Source organism: Mobula hypostoma, chromosome 10, assembly GCF_963921235.1.
Source record: "Mobula hypostoma chromosome 10, sMobHyp1.1, whole genome shotgun sequence".
In the NCBI taxonomy this organism is placed as follows: domain Eukaryota; kingdom Metazoa; phylum Chordata; class Chondrichthyes; order Myliobatiformes; family Myliobatidae; genus Mobula; species Mobula hypostoma.
The window spans coordinates 105867032-105881085 of NC_086106.1; the positions used below are offsets into that span (position 1 = coordinate 105867032).

At 39.3% G+C, this 14054-nt stretch overlaps 1 protein-coding gene across 2 annotated transcripts in view; it reads left to right on the plus strand.

Moving 5' to 3' along the window:
* LOC134353093 (copper-transporting ATPase 1-like) overlaps positions 1-12478 on the plus strand; it is a 130515-nt gene extending 118037 nt beyond the window's left edge. For both annotated transcript variants that reach the window (XM_063060987.1, XM_063060986.1), the window contains exons 22-23: positions 1674-1776; positions 3755-12478. In XM_063060987.1, the coding sequence (XP_062917057.1) occupies positions 1674-1776; positions 3755-4022 (371 nt within the window). In that variant the 3' untranslated portion in view covers positions 4023-12478. The remainder of the gene's footprint in view (positions 1-1673; positions 1777-3754) is intronic.
* Positions 12479-14054: the final 1576 nt, after the last annotated feature.

Here is a 14054-nt window from a genome sequence, read left to right on the forward strand (position 1 = left end):
TGGTGATGAATCAGCATATAGGAGGGAGATTGAAAATCTGGTGGAGTGGTGTCATAACAACAACCACTTACTCGATGTCAGCAACACCGAAGAGCTGATTATTGATTTCAGAAGAAAACTAGAGGTCCATGAGTCAGTTCTCATGGAAGGATTAGAGGTGGCGAGGGTCAGCAATTTTAAGTTCCTCGGTGTTATTATTATGGCGTACCTGTCCAGGGCCCAGCACACAAGTGCAATTACGAAAAAAGCACGGCAGCATCTCTACATCCTTAGGAGTTTGTGGAGATTCTCAATTACATCTAAAGCTATGACAAACCTATAGATGTGTCATGGTGAGTATATTGACTGGGTCCGTCACAGCCTGGTATGGAAACACCAATGCTCTTGAATAGAAAATCATACAAAAAGTAATGGATACGGCTCAGACAATCATTGGTGAAGCCCTCCCAACTAATACACACATCTACATGAAACGCTGTTCCAGGAAAGCAGTATCCATCATTGGGGACCCCCACCACCTAGGACGTGCTCTCTTCTCACTGCTGCCATCAGGAAGAAGGTATAGAAGCCTCAGAGCTCATACCATCGGGTCAGGAACAGTTATTATTCCTCAACCATCAGGCTTTCAAACCAAAGGGAATAACTTCACTCAACTTCATTTTCCCAATCATTGAAATGTTCCCATAACCAAAGGACTCACTTCAAGGACTCTTCATCTCACGTGCTTGATATCAATTAATTATTTATTATTATTATTCTTTCTTTCTTTCTTTCTTTCTTTCTGTATTTACACATATTGTTGTCTTCTGCACATTCATTGAATACCCAAGTTGGGTGGACTTTCATTGATTCTGTTATGGTTATTATTCTATAGATTTATTGAGTATCCCCACTAGAAAATGAATCTCAGGATTGTTTATAGTAACATGTATGGACTTCGATAAGAAACTTACTTCGAAGTTTGACAAACTTGAATTGGTTTCTTCAGAGCATTGGATGAGGTGGTGTTTGCAGGGTGGTCTGATACAAGTATATAAAATTATGATTAGCTTAGACATGGTTGATAGAGCGTTTTTTCAACGTGGAAATGATAACTACAAGAATGATAGCTTTAATGTTAAAGCAAGAAAGTTTAAAGAAGATTTATGTGGCAATTTAAAAAAAATAGATAGTGGTAGGTGCATGGAATTTGTTGCCAAAAGAAGTGTAGGAAGCAGATCATTGTTTAAGAAGCATTTAGAGAGACACATGAACAGGAGGGGAATTGAGAGATATAGACACCATGCAGGTTGCTGTGGCATTTATATTGGCATCGTGTCCAGCCTGGATATTGCTGGCTAAAGGGCTTGTTCCTGTGCTAAATTTTATTTTCCACAATATAATACACTACTCAGATTGCTGTAATTTTGAATTTTAGGGTACCAACATATTAGTTTTAGTTGCACAGTGTATTATCTTCTGCAATTTCATTGAGTGGCCAAGTTGGGCGGTCTTTCACTGGTTCTGTTATGCTTATTATTCTATAGATTTATTGAGTAAACCCGCTAGAAAATGAATCTCACATTTGTATATAGTGACATGTGTGTACTACGATAATAAATAGTTTATTTAGAGAAAATATGAAAGTAGTTAAATTCTGAACCAATACTGGACTACAATTTTTCGTTAATCAGGGGTCTTCCTACCAGTGGGATTGATACTACAACCTTGGATGGGATCTGCTGCAATGGCAGCATCATCTGTTTCAGTTGTCCTATCTTCACTCCTTTTAAAGCTGTAAGTATTTGTTTCTTGCACATAATATTTGTGCTAGTGGCTAATTGGATTGAAGGCAGAGAACAAAAATGGACCAGATTTGCTCTTAATTAATCCTTAATGCAAACTGGGTAGGTGCTTACAATGGGAGCATTACATAAATGGTAGCAACAGGAATTCTGCAGATGCTGGAAATTCAAGCAATACACATAAAAGTTGCTGGTGAACGCAGCAGGCCAGGCAGCATCTCTAGGAAGAGGTGCAGTCAACGTTTCAGATACTTCCTCCAAACTAAAGGTGTAGCTATGGGCACCCGTATGGGTCCTAGCTATGCCTGCCTTTTTGTTGGCTTTGTGGAACGATATATGTTCCGTGCCTATTCTGGTATCTGTCCCCCACTTTTCCTTCGCTACATCGACGACTGCATTGGCGCTGCTTCCTGCACGCATGCAGAGCTCGTTGACTTTATTAACTTTGCCTCCAACTTTTCACCCTGCCCTCAAGTTTACCTGGTCCATTTCTGACACCTCCCTCCCCTTTCTAGATCTTTCTGTCTCTGGAGACAGCTTATCCACTGATGTCTACTATAAACCTACTGACTCTCACAGCTATCTGGACTATTCCTCTTCTCACCCTGTCTCTTGCAAAAATGCCATCCCCTTCTCGCAATTCCTCCGTCTCCGCCGCATCTGCTCTCAGGATGAGGCTTTTCATTCCAGGACGAGGGAGATGTCTTCCTTTTTTAAAGAAAGGGGCTTCCCTTCCTCCACTATCAACTCTGCTCTTAAACGCATCTCCCCCATTTCACGTACATCTGCTCTCACTCCATCCTCCCGCCACCCCACTAGGAATAGGGTTCCCCTGGTCCTCACCTACCACCCCACCAGCCTCCGGGTCCAACGTATTATTCTCCGTAACTTCCGCCACCTCCAACGGGATCCCACCACTAAGCACATCTTTCCCTCCCCCCCCCGCATTCCGCAGGGATCGCTCCCTACGCGACTCCCTTGTCCATTCGTCCCCCCCATCCCTCCCCACTGATCTCCCTCCTGGCACTTATCCGTGTAAGCGGAACAAGTGCTACACATGCCCTTACACTTCCTCCCTTACCACCATTCAGGGCCCCAAACAGTCCTTCCAGGTGAGGCAACACTTCACCTGTGAGTCGGCTGGGGTGATATACTGTGTCCGGTGCTCCCGATGTGGCCTTTTATATATTGGCGAGACCCGACGCAGACTGGGAGACCGCTTTGCTGAACACCTACGCTCTGTCCGCCAGAGAAAGCAGGATCTCCCAGTGGCCACACATTTTAATTCCACATCCCATTCCCATTCTGACATGTCTATCCACGGCCTCCTCTACTGTAAAGATGAAGCCACACTCAGGTTGGAGGAACAACACCTTATATTCCGTCTGGGTAGCCTCCAACCTGATGGCATGAACATCGACTTCTCTAACTTCCGCTAATGCCCCACCTCCCCCTCGTACCCCATCTGTTACTTATTTTTATACACACATTCTTTCTCTCGCTCTCCTTTTTCTCCCTCTGTCCCTCTGAATATACCCCTTGCCCATCCTCTGGGTCCCATCCCCCCTCCACTCCTTGTCTTTCTTCCCGGACCTCCTGTCCCATGATCCTCTCGTATCCCTTTTGCCAATCACCTGTCCAGCTCTTGGCTCCATCCCTCCCCCTCCAACTTTCAAATCCCTTACTCACTCTTCCTTCAGTTAGTCCTGACGAAGGGTCTTGGCCTGAAACGTCGACTGCACCTCTTCCTAGAGATGCTGCCTGGCCTGTTGCGTTCACCAGCAACTTTTATGTGTGTTACATAAATGGTAGATTGGTTAATGGCCAACAGACATTGTTACCCTTCAGAGGAAATTTTTATTGCAATTTGTAGTTGAATTCTATCTTTAAATATATTCTTTTATTTATTATCTGATTTAGCCATCCATTTCAACAGTAAATATAATTTTATCTTTATTTTATCTTCACAGTTACAAGAAGCCCAATCCTGTCAAATTGGAAGCCAGAGCTCAGAGTCAGACGAAGCGGAGGTCTCTATCGGAAATCAGTGTGCACATTGGCATGGGTGAGATGAGGCAGGAATCACCAAAGTTAAGCCTACTTGACCGAATAATACACTACAGCCAAGCTTCCATTAACTCTCTCAGGTCAGAAAGGCGATCGATCACCAACATTCCCCTGCACGATCCAGACAAGCACTCTCTCCTTTTGGGAAGAGACGAAGATGATGCTGTTTGAGCAGACCCAAGATGAACACAATTTGACAACAGTTTTTCATCTCTGCTCCAGAATGTCATTGCTTAGAACTCTTGTGGATGAATGGAGCATAGGAGAGATCAATGCTTTATTCAGCTGGTGCACCTGATGCACAAATTTTTGATTGTGATGTTTTATCCAGAGGCTTTGTTTTTTGATATTTTTCTGCTTTCCATCTTATCTCTGTATACAGAAGGCAAAGGTGGCGTGAATCATGAACCCTCAACCTCTGATCTGCCAGCAAAAATTATGCTGGGCTTATTGAATGTTAGTTTTCCACCTTTTTTTCACAGCTCCCTTTAGAAGCCCGACTGAAAACTCACCCCATCAAAGATTTTACATGTCTGAACTGGAATTCTGAGCTGCCTCAACTGTGTGTGGCATATTTAGTCTCTCCAGAGATTTAAAATGGTGCCTATGGTACCTTTTGCTATCCAGTAAGGACCAAATCTATCATTTAAGTCCTTGCTGACTGACACATATCCACACCCTTGTATATTTTCTCTCACTAAAAACTCATGCAATGTACAATACACACCAAAGTGACCTCAGAAATCAAAGATTCAGTACTAATACTTAAATTTGATAAACGGGTTTGTAGTGTAGTTAACCCAGTTTAGCAGCGCACTACACTGCAGTGGTGACGCTATTCATCAATGATTCACTTCATTTGGCAGATTTGTATTCTTGCTGTAATCATAGAAGGAACTTTAATTTTGAGGTAGTAGATTGGAAGAGATTAAAAATGATACATTTTCCAAATATATTTAAAAGAAACTTTACTCATCAATTTTAATAATGTCAGGTTGCAATTATTTTATTCTATATTACTTGATTCTGTGCTCTATGCCAGTAAGTTGTGTTTTAATAAACACTCATGCAGTTGGTACTGAATACTGCATTCAGTCTGTTGAAATACTCTCCCTTTGTCCTTTTCCTATTTGTCAGAAGATCTTTCTCAATGATATCTGGAATTATCTTTTTGTAAGATAAACCATCCCTGCCAGTTAGCTTGATACTTAAATCTGTGATCCTTCCTTCAGCATCTACTAATAGACATAGCTGCTCTAGCTACTTGCTGAATTATTTCAGCAGTGGAGTAGAAATGACAATTATGTTCTGGGGGAAAAGATCTCAAAGTTAGAAGGTGTAAATGTTACTAAAGATAGTTTATTATTTTTCACTTCCGTTAAGATTTGTGTATAATATACTATTGTTACGTCGTGAAATACAGGAACAATTTTCTTTGTATTAAAGTGAAGGACTTTTTTTTGCAGAATAAGAAACTTAATTTCTTCCCAAAGAGAATGATCATCTTGAGATAATCTATCATAAATAGAGTCACAGAGAAGTACAGCACAGAAACAGGCCCTTCAACATTATCATGACACTCTGAGTGAAGAAGTTTCCACTCATGTTCTCCCTAAACTTTTCACCTTTATCCCTTAACCCATGACCTCTAGTTGTAGTCCCACCCAACCTTATTGGAAAACGCCTGCTAGCATTTTCCCTATCTATACCCCTCATAATTTTGTATATCTCAATCAAATCTCCTTTCAATCTTCTACATACTAAATAATACAGTCCAAACTTATTCAATCTTTCCTTATAACTTAGGTCTTCCAGACACAGCAACATCCTTGTAAATTTTCTCTGTACACTTTCAATCTTGTTTACAACTTTCCTGTAGGTAGGTGCCAAAACTGCACACAATACTCCAAATTAGGTCAAACCCACTTCTTATAGAACTTCAACATAACATCCCATTTCCTGTACTCAATACATTGATTTATGAAGTCCAATGTGCCAAAAGCTTTCTTTCTTTACCCTTGACACCACTTTCAACAAGTTATGGACCTACATTCTCCGATCCCTTTGTTCTATCACACTCCTCAGTGCTCTACTGTTCACTGGGTAAGACCTACCCTGGTTGGTCCTACCAAAGTGCAACACCTCACATTTGTCTGCATTAAATTCCATCTGTCACTTTTCAGCCCATTTTTCGAGCTGATGCAGATCTCTCTGCAAGCCACGATAGCCTTCCTCACTGTCCACTGTACCCCAATCTTAGTATCATCTGCAGATTTGCTGATCCAGTAACCACATTATCATCCTGATCATTGATATATATGACAAACAACAATGGACCCAGCACTGATCCCTACAGCACACCACTAGTCACAGGCCTACAGTCAGAGAGGCAACCATCTACTACCATTCTCTGGCTTCTCTCAGAAAGTCATAGTCATACTTTATTGATCCCGGAGGAAATTGGTTATCGTTACAGTTGCACCGTAAATAATAATAAAACCATAAATAGTTAAATAGTAATATGTATATTGTGCCAGGAAATAAGTCCAGGACCAGCCTATTGGCTCAGGGTGTCTGACCCTCCAAGGGAGGAGTTGTAAAGTTTGATGGCCACAGGCAGGAATGACTTCCTATGACGCTCTGTGTTGCATCTCAGTGGAAAGCCAACATCTAATCCAATTTACTACCTCATTTTGAATGCCGAGGGAGTAAACCTTCTTGACCAACCTCCCATGCGGGACCTTGTCAAATGACTTGCCTTCATCCACTTTTCTGGTAGCTTCCTCTAAAAACTCTATAAGATTGGTTTGACATGACCTACCACACATGAAGCCATGCTGACTATCCTTAATCAGTCCACATCTATCCAAGTACTTATATATCCAGTCCCTTAGAATAACTTGCCCAGAAATGATGTCAGATTTACTGGCATATAACTTCCTGATTATGTTTAGATTATTTCTTAAACAGCAGAACAACATTGGTTATTCTCTATTCCTCTGGTACCTCTATCGCTAAGTGTGATTTAAATATCCCTGGCAATTTCTGCACTTGCCTCCCATAGGGTCCAAGGGATCATCTTGTCAGGCCCTGAGGATTTATCCCCCTGATCTGCCTCAGGACAGCAAACACCTCCTCCTCTGTAATCTGTACAGTGTTTATGAAGTTGATGTTGCTTTGCCTCTCTTCTATAGACTCTGTGTCTACCTCCTGGGTGAATACAGAGGCAAAAAAAATCAGATCAGCCCCATCTGCTTTGGCTCCACACATGGATTACCATTCTGATCTTCCAGAGGACCAATTTTGTCCCTTGCAATCCTTTGCTCTTAACATATCTTTAGAATCCATTAGGAGTCCTCTTCATCTTGTCTGCTAGAGCAACTTAATGCCTTCTTTTAGTGCTCCTGATTTCTTTCTCAAGTGTTCTTTCATTTTTACACTCCATAAGCACCTTATTTGTTCCTACCTGCCTATACCTGCTATGCACCTCCTTTTTTCTCTTAACCAGGGCTTCAGTATCCCTTGATGCAGATGGTCAAAAAATATCCTTCCAAGTTCATCAGGTCACCTCAGTTTTGATACATGAAGTGAAATGAACGTAGATATGTGATAGTGGAACTTAAAGAACTTTGCTGCATAATCTATATATGCCAACCAGATTGTTCTATAACTGGGATCTTTCAATTTCCTTGGTGCCTTGGTTTCAATCTTAGATTTGCAAGTCAGAGAACACTGTGAAGATACAACATGAATAGTAGATTTTATCACAATGGTTATTGGCGATTCGTCTACTGTATTTCTCAATGCTTTCTGCTTAGCATTACCTAATGATTAGTTTTGCCATTGTGTGAATGTCAAGGGTCAGACACATATCTACCTAATTCCATGCAATATGTTCAGTCACAGGTTCCTAATATGTGCAGATGGTTTACTTTGAGAGATATCCTCTGGTTTTGTTTATCTGCATTATATATTGTTATGTTAGTCACACTTTATTATTATTTTAAATACTATTGTTTGGTCATTCATCCCATCTAATTCAGCAAGTCTTATGTTATCCCATTGTACTAAAGTTTTTTTTCCTTCCTGTGTTTCTCACCTCCCCCCCCTCAAAACTTTGTGTTGTCCAGTTTGAATTTGAAAGAGTATTGAAGGAGATCGATCCTGTCATAATAATATTTGCATATGCATTCTGCAGCAAAAAAATCCAAGGAAACAACATTGAATGTGTTTCATTTCTTCCTGATTGAACTACCTCCCAACTTTTCAACCCAAGAGTGTTTGGGCTGTTTCAATTGTAGGCTAAATATCATCAATATTTATTCGCTGAGGGTTAGGACTGAACTTCTCTATGGAGTGCAATAATGAGCTGGTATTGCATTCATGAGCAGTTGATGCAGGAAAGGGGATTTGCTAGCTGCGTATTAATAGGGATTGCAAATATCACCTGGGGCTTATTAACATTTCAGTTAGCCACCAGATGCCAGACACTTTTTATAATTTAATTTATTGAAAATAATTTTGTAATAAATGGTAGCCCTTTTCTCCTGCAACTTATCCAGATCCTGCAAACTTTTGACAAAACACATTGTCTTAGTTTGACTGCCAGTGACCAGAAGGCATTGCATGATGTACACTGAAATAAAAAATAATTTTTATTTCTAAAGAACAACTTTTTTTCTTTCCAATATTTCTTATTTTTATCCAAAGGTGGCACTTCTGTATATGGCACAGAATAATCTGCTCTTGGGTATAGCTAGCATTTTTTATGATCTGGGTAATGTGCTTTGAAGGGAGATTCTAAAACGTTTTAATTAGTTAATTTATGCTGCTTTTTTTTTTACTCTTTTTGAAGGAAAGGTCTTATGAATGCCTGTCTTTTGTAGCTGCCTGTTAAGATGGTCTTCCTCCTCAAACATTGCCTTTTGGAGAAGGTTTCCAGCAGATGTGCTTCTTCCCATGCATACATATAGAGACAGACACAGAGATGCATAGAAACAGGCACTCTCATTCAGGCACAGGCATTTATGGACAGGCTCGCATGCTCACCTACAGATACCACACACACTTTAATCACAGTCAGAAGTTACTGTACACAGACTGGTCCACTTCCAGACTGCAATGAACTTGATGACAATAATCAGCTGTGTTGCAGCTTGGGATGTGCACATTTGCAAAGGAATCCCAAAAATACTGAAGTACACAAATGAATTCCAGCATTTCCATGTACAACTGCCACAATCTTGTGCAGAAATTTCAAGCCAATGACCATATCTTTGTAAAAGTGATGGCATATTCGTTCTTTCAAGAGTAGATGATAGATAGTAGTTACGATATATATGGTATAGTTAATTCATTTTCTTGAGCAGAAAAATATACTCATATATAAATTTGTCAAATATAATTGGTAGTAATTTATTATTTGTGCTACATTTGACATTATATATGCAAAAGTTAATCATATTTCTGCAATCAAAAGAATTGGCATTCCACATTTAAAATGGTAGTTTCTTTGCTTGATGTATTTCCAGAGTCTCTATGGAACTTATAAAACTCTATGGAATTTTTGATTTAAATTTAAAATGGGGAATTGTTGAATAAAATGGAAGAAATACCAGGGTGAAAAATTATGACTAAACATTTAAACCTTTTTGGAAAATGATGATACATGTTTTGTGGTTTGATATTTTGAGCATCCATTTTATGCCTATATCCTAATGAAAATTGTTAGAATATTACAAAATAAAATATTACTGGTGCTTTTCAAACCTCCCTTCCTGATGATGACACATTGGGATATGATTGGGCCAAAGATAGCGAGCCTTTATTGCTTTAGGTTTTCACTGTATTGCAGGAATTATCAATGAAGTATGCTAGATTATAATGCATCAGTTATGTGCTATTGATAAGGTGGTGTACAAGTGCTGATAATTTCCCTCATCTGGAATCCATCAATGATCATATACTTAGAAGTTGAAAACTTAGCTTGGTATCTAATCTTTCAGTTGAAGATTTGGGGGATTCCCTGACTCCGTAAATTTATCAATGGTTGTTTTAGACCATAATACATATGAGAAGAATTAGGCCATTCAGTCCGTTGAGTCTGCTGTACCAATCTATCATGGCTGATTTATCATCCCTCTCAACCTCATTCTCCTACCTTCTCCCCATAACCTTTGATGCCCTGGCTAATCAATATTCAATGGGTTTCAATACGATCCTCCCTCATTCTTCTAAACTGTAATGAGTATAGGCACAGAGCCATCAAACACTCCTCTTACATTAACCCTTTCATTCCCATAATCATTCTCATTAACCTCCTTGGGACCCTCTCCAATTACAGCATTTTTTTTTAAGGTAAGCCCAAAACTACTCCGATTCCTTCTCTTGGATCCAGCACCATCCTGAATTTCCCAATCTACTTGAATATTGAAAGCCCCCATTACTATCGTAACATTGCCCTCTTTTTTATTTCCCATTGTAATTTGTAGCCCACATCCTGGCTCCCGTACGGAGGCCTGAATATAACTCCATCTGGGTCTTTTTACCCTTGCAGTTTCTTTCCACCCACAAGGGTTCTACATCTTCTGATCATATGTTATAGAACTGATTCATGATTAAATCTGCTCATGTTACCTCAGCAGAAGACTACAACCCTCCAGTCTGTTGTGACATAGATGATACTTATGTTCATGCTAAAAATTTTTAATTACTCAAGTCCCTATGATGTGGTCAGAATGATAAGGAAGTCACATTGCTTATCTAAGTTCACCCACCTAGATAAAACCACAGTCCCCCTCTAAAGAAATTCCAGAGATGTTGCTTCCCTTATCTTAGTTGAAAGACCATTTTTCATGTGAAGAAGCACTTCTAAATTTGCCTGGCTCTAAAGCAGAAGTTCCCAACATTTTTTATGCCGTGAAGCAATACCATTAACCAAGAGGTCCGTGGACCCCTGCTTTGTAGTGATCCCTATCCCATTTTCTCCTGCTGGTATGTCTTTCAGCGTTGTACTTTGGTCTTTTCTTCAATGCAATATCCTGACAAACTCAGCTACAGCATTGCCTCTTATTCATTCCCTTTCAAAGCTAAGAAAATAATTCCCTCATATTTATATATGCATGGCAAGGTAATATAGCAGTTAGTACAATCGCTTTTCGGAGTCAGCGATCACCGATCAGTGCTTAATTGCCACTGTTGTCTGTAAGGAGTTTGTACATTCTGCACATGACTACATGGGTTTCCTCCAGGTGCTCTGGTTCCCTCCCACATTCTAATCCCATATGGTTAGGGTTAGTAAGTTTATTTCTATATATGTAGGCTCAAATTAAATCCTAATGTTGCCTACTATGAGGATTCATAGCCATTGGGCATTTGCTTTGACTGAATCCTGATGGGTTCCCAAATGATTTTTGTAATTTGACACTTAATAGTTAGCTCACTAAGATTCAAGACGCTAATCTATCACACTCCTCGACAATATCTAAAGTGAAGTTTGCACACTCAAACAAGACAAGATGGCTTCCAAACCCCGTATTGTCTTACTAGCATTAAATTTGTTTCTCTCACTTATGCAATACAAACTCCTGCAACAGGCACTCCCACTGATTTTTTTGGAAGATGATTCACCATTAAACCCAGATGGGAATGAATACAAAAGAAAAAAAAAATTGCTAAACTTGAGTTAAATAGTTCATTATTTAAATTATAAGGACCAAAAATAAGTTGTTAAGAAGTCTAATTAGCATGCTGTTCAATGGCTGTCATTACTGTTGAGCATGTTTATTGTTTAGAAATATATTGACCACTGCCTGGGTAGAGAAGCTTGGACCTTGAATGTTAGTATTTTTTATTTGAGAATTACTGCCACTTTGGAATATGAATTTAAGCTAACAGCCAGCACTATTGTAAATTTGTTTCATATTGCAATAAAATGTGTTTGCAAAATTTCTGAAAGCATTGGATTATGTTGCCCATAGATGTGGTAGGTAGCCATCAAAAGATTCTTGTAATTTTCATAATAAAAACCATTTGGGATGAAGTTGTATATCACAAATATGAACAAATCTGCAGTTGCTGGGATGAAGTAGGCCCATCAAGGGAAGTACAGGCAGACCACTGAAATCACTTTGATCCTCTGTTTAAACAATGATGTGCATTGCATCAGTACTTTCTTCTTAAAATGCACTTAAAATGAAAGTAATTAGCCATTTAAACACCAGTTCTCCAAATTTTACTAATTTCATAATTTGTTCACGTTGTTCCATTTTATAAACAACATTTACCCCTACTCCTCAGATTCAATGTTGTCTTCAAATGATATGGTTGTTCTGTGCTCTATTTTTCTTCCACAGTGAGAGTTATTTAAGCTTCCTAACCAGCATAATATTCTTTCAATATGTCTAGAATAAACTTTATTACATTGCCTTGTGTTAAAGTGTAGAATAATAAAAACCTGTATAACTCTTTTCCAAAAATTTTATATTAAAGTTTAGAGATTTCTTTTTATTTTTGAAAATGTTGATATGCTGTTGACCAGATTTAATGTGCACTTTTGTGAATTCATATGTATAAATCACAATAAAAGCCCATGATGATGATGGCTGGTTCTTCGCTTGCGAAGATCTGGAGGGAAACTCCAGCCTATAGACTTTTCTTCCTGCCTGCGCTGCAAAGATTTATAGTGAGGATCAGTGCGCGCAGACCGATTCTGGGGGGGGGGGGGAGATGTTCCACGAGGGCACAGCTGTAGGTTGAGTATCAGAGTTTTCCTTCTAGACAGACAAGGCTAATGAGTCCCATCTGCCCAGGTTTGGAATTGGAATTGTCTTTCTCCTGGGCTGGCTGCCAACCAAGGCTAATGAGCCCAGCCTGCCCGCCCACCCAGTCATACCGCTGGACACTCGGTCGTGCCATGACATGGCAAACTCAGTAAGAACAGGGACACCATGTAAAGGCGTTGCTATGGGCACAATAGTGTAGGAGAGGGCATATGCGAGGAACCTCCTGCAAGGCAAGGCAAACCATGGTCCTGCGGCGATCAATACACTTGGAAAGGAGAGGCTATGGAAGACGCTTCATGTTCCTTAAGTGAGCAGGATGTCCAGCCCACAACTCACCCATCCCTAATAAAAGCCCAAGTGTTGCCTTTGTGACAATAATGGTTGTTCTTTGATTCTCTAGGAGCGATTAGTGTGCTTACTAGTAAAATGATGTGAAGTAGTACTATAAAATTGTGAACTGACAAATTTTATTGTGTATGAGTACTTTAATGGAAGCCCCTGACCAACCACCTTCAAGTACATCTCTACTGAACCCAATTCAAAAATCAAGTTCAGAGATTATGTACTCAGGAGCTTGTTCTTGTCCTTTGACCCTGGACTACAGTGGAATAAGATTCAAATCACTGAAGATGAATCTTTAAGGGTCAGATAATTTAACACTTAGTCCTAGCAAAAGTCTCAACTAATTTTGAAGATGTCTCAATACTGCATACATAGTTTCTGATTAAAAATTAAACTCTTAATTAACCAAAATAATTAATATTTTACAGAAGCTAAAGTTCATATGAAACCCAAAGCTAATTTTTAAAAACCAATTAACTGTATTCAAAGGCATAAAAGAACTTAACAGCGGTGCAAAAATCTATCTGGGTTCTTACTCTTCAATACAATCTTTGAGGTGCATTTTCCACTCAAATGTTCATTATTGCACTACAATATGTCCCTTTTGCTTGGGGAGAAAATCTATTTCCTTGCTTTCTCCTGAGCACCTTTTAGTAGCCACATGACAAAAAAAATCACATATAGTTTTCAATGGTTATTGTGCTTTAATAGAATACAAGTGGTTATAGTAAACTTAAAATAAATAAAATGAAAGTAACTTAGACAGAAAATAATGTTTGCTTCCTTTCAAATGTAAAACTTCTTTTCTATGCTTTTTTACAGCTGGATGAGACCACAATCTCTTTGTTAAATTTTTATTCTTTGGTTAAAAAATGATTAGTAATCAGAAATAGCTCTCTCCTGCATCTGCATTGGTGACGACTAAGGATCTTTCCTAGGCTCTCTCTTACTTGCAATCTACACATCCCATTGGCAAAATCATTCAAAGTCAATTTCTACATACACTTGGTGGCCACTTTATAAGGCCATAAGGCAGGAGCAGAATTAAACCATTTGGCCCACCATGCCTGGTTTATTA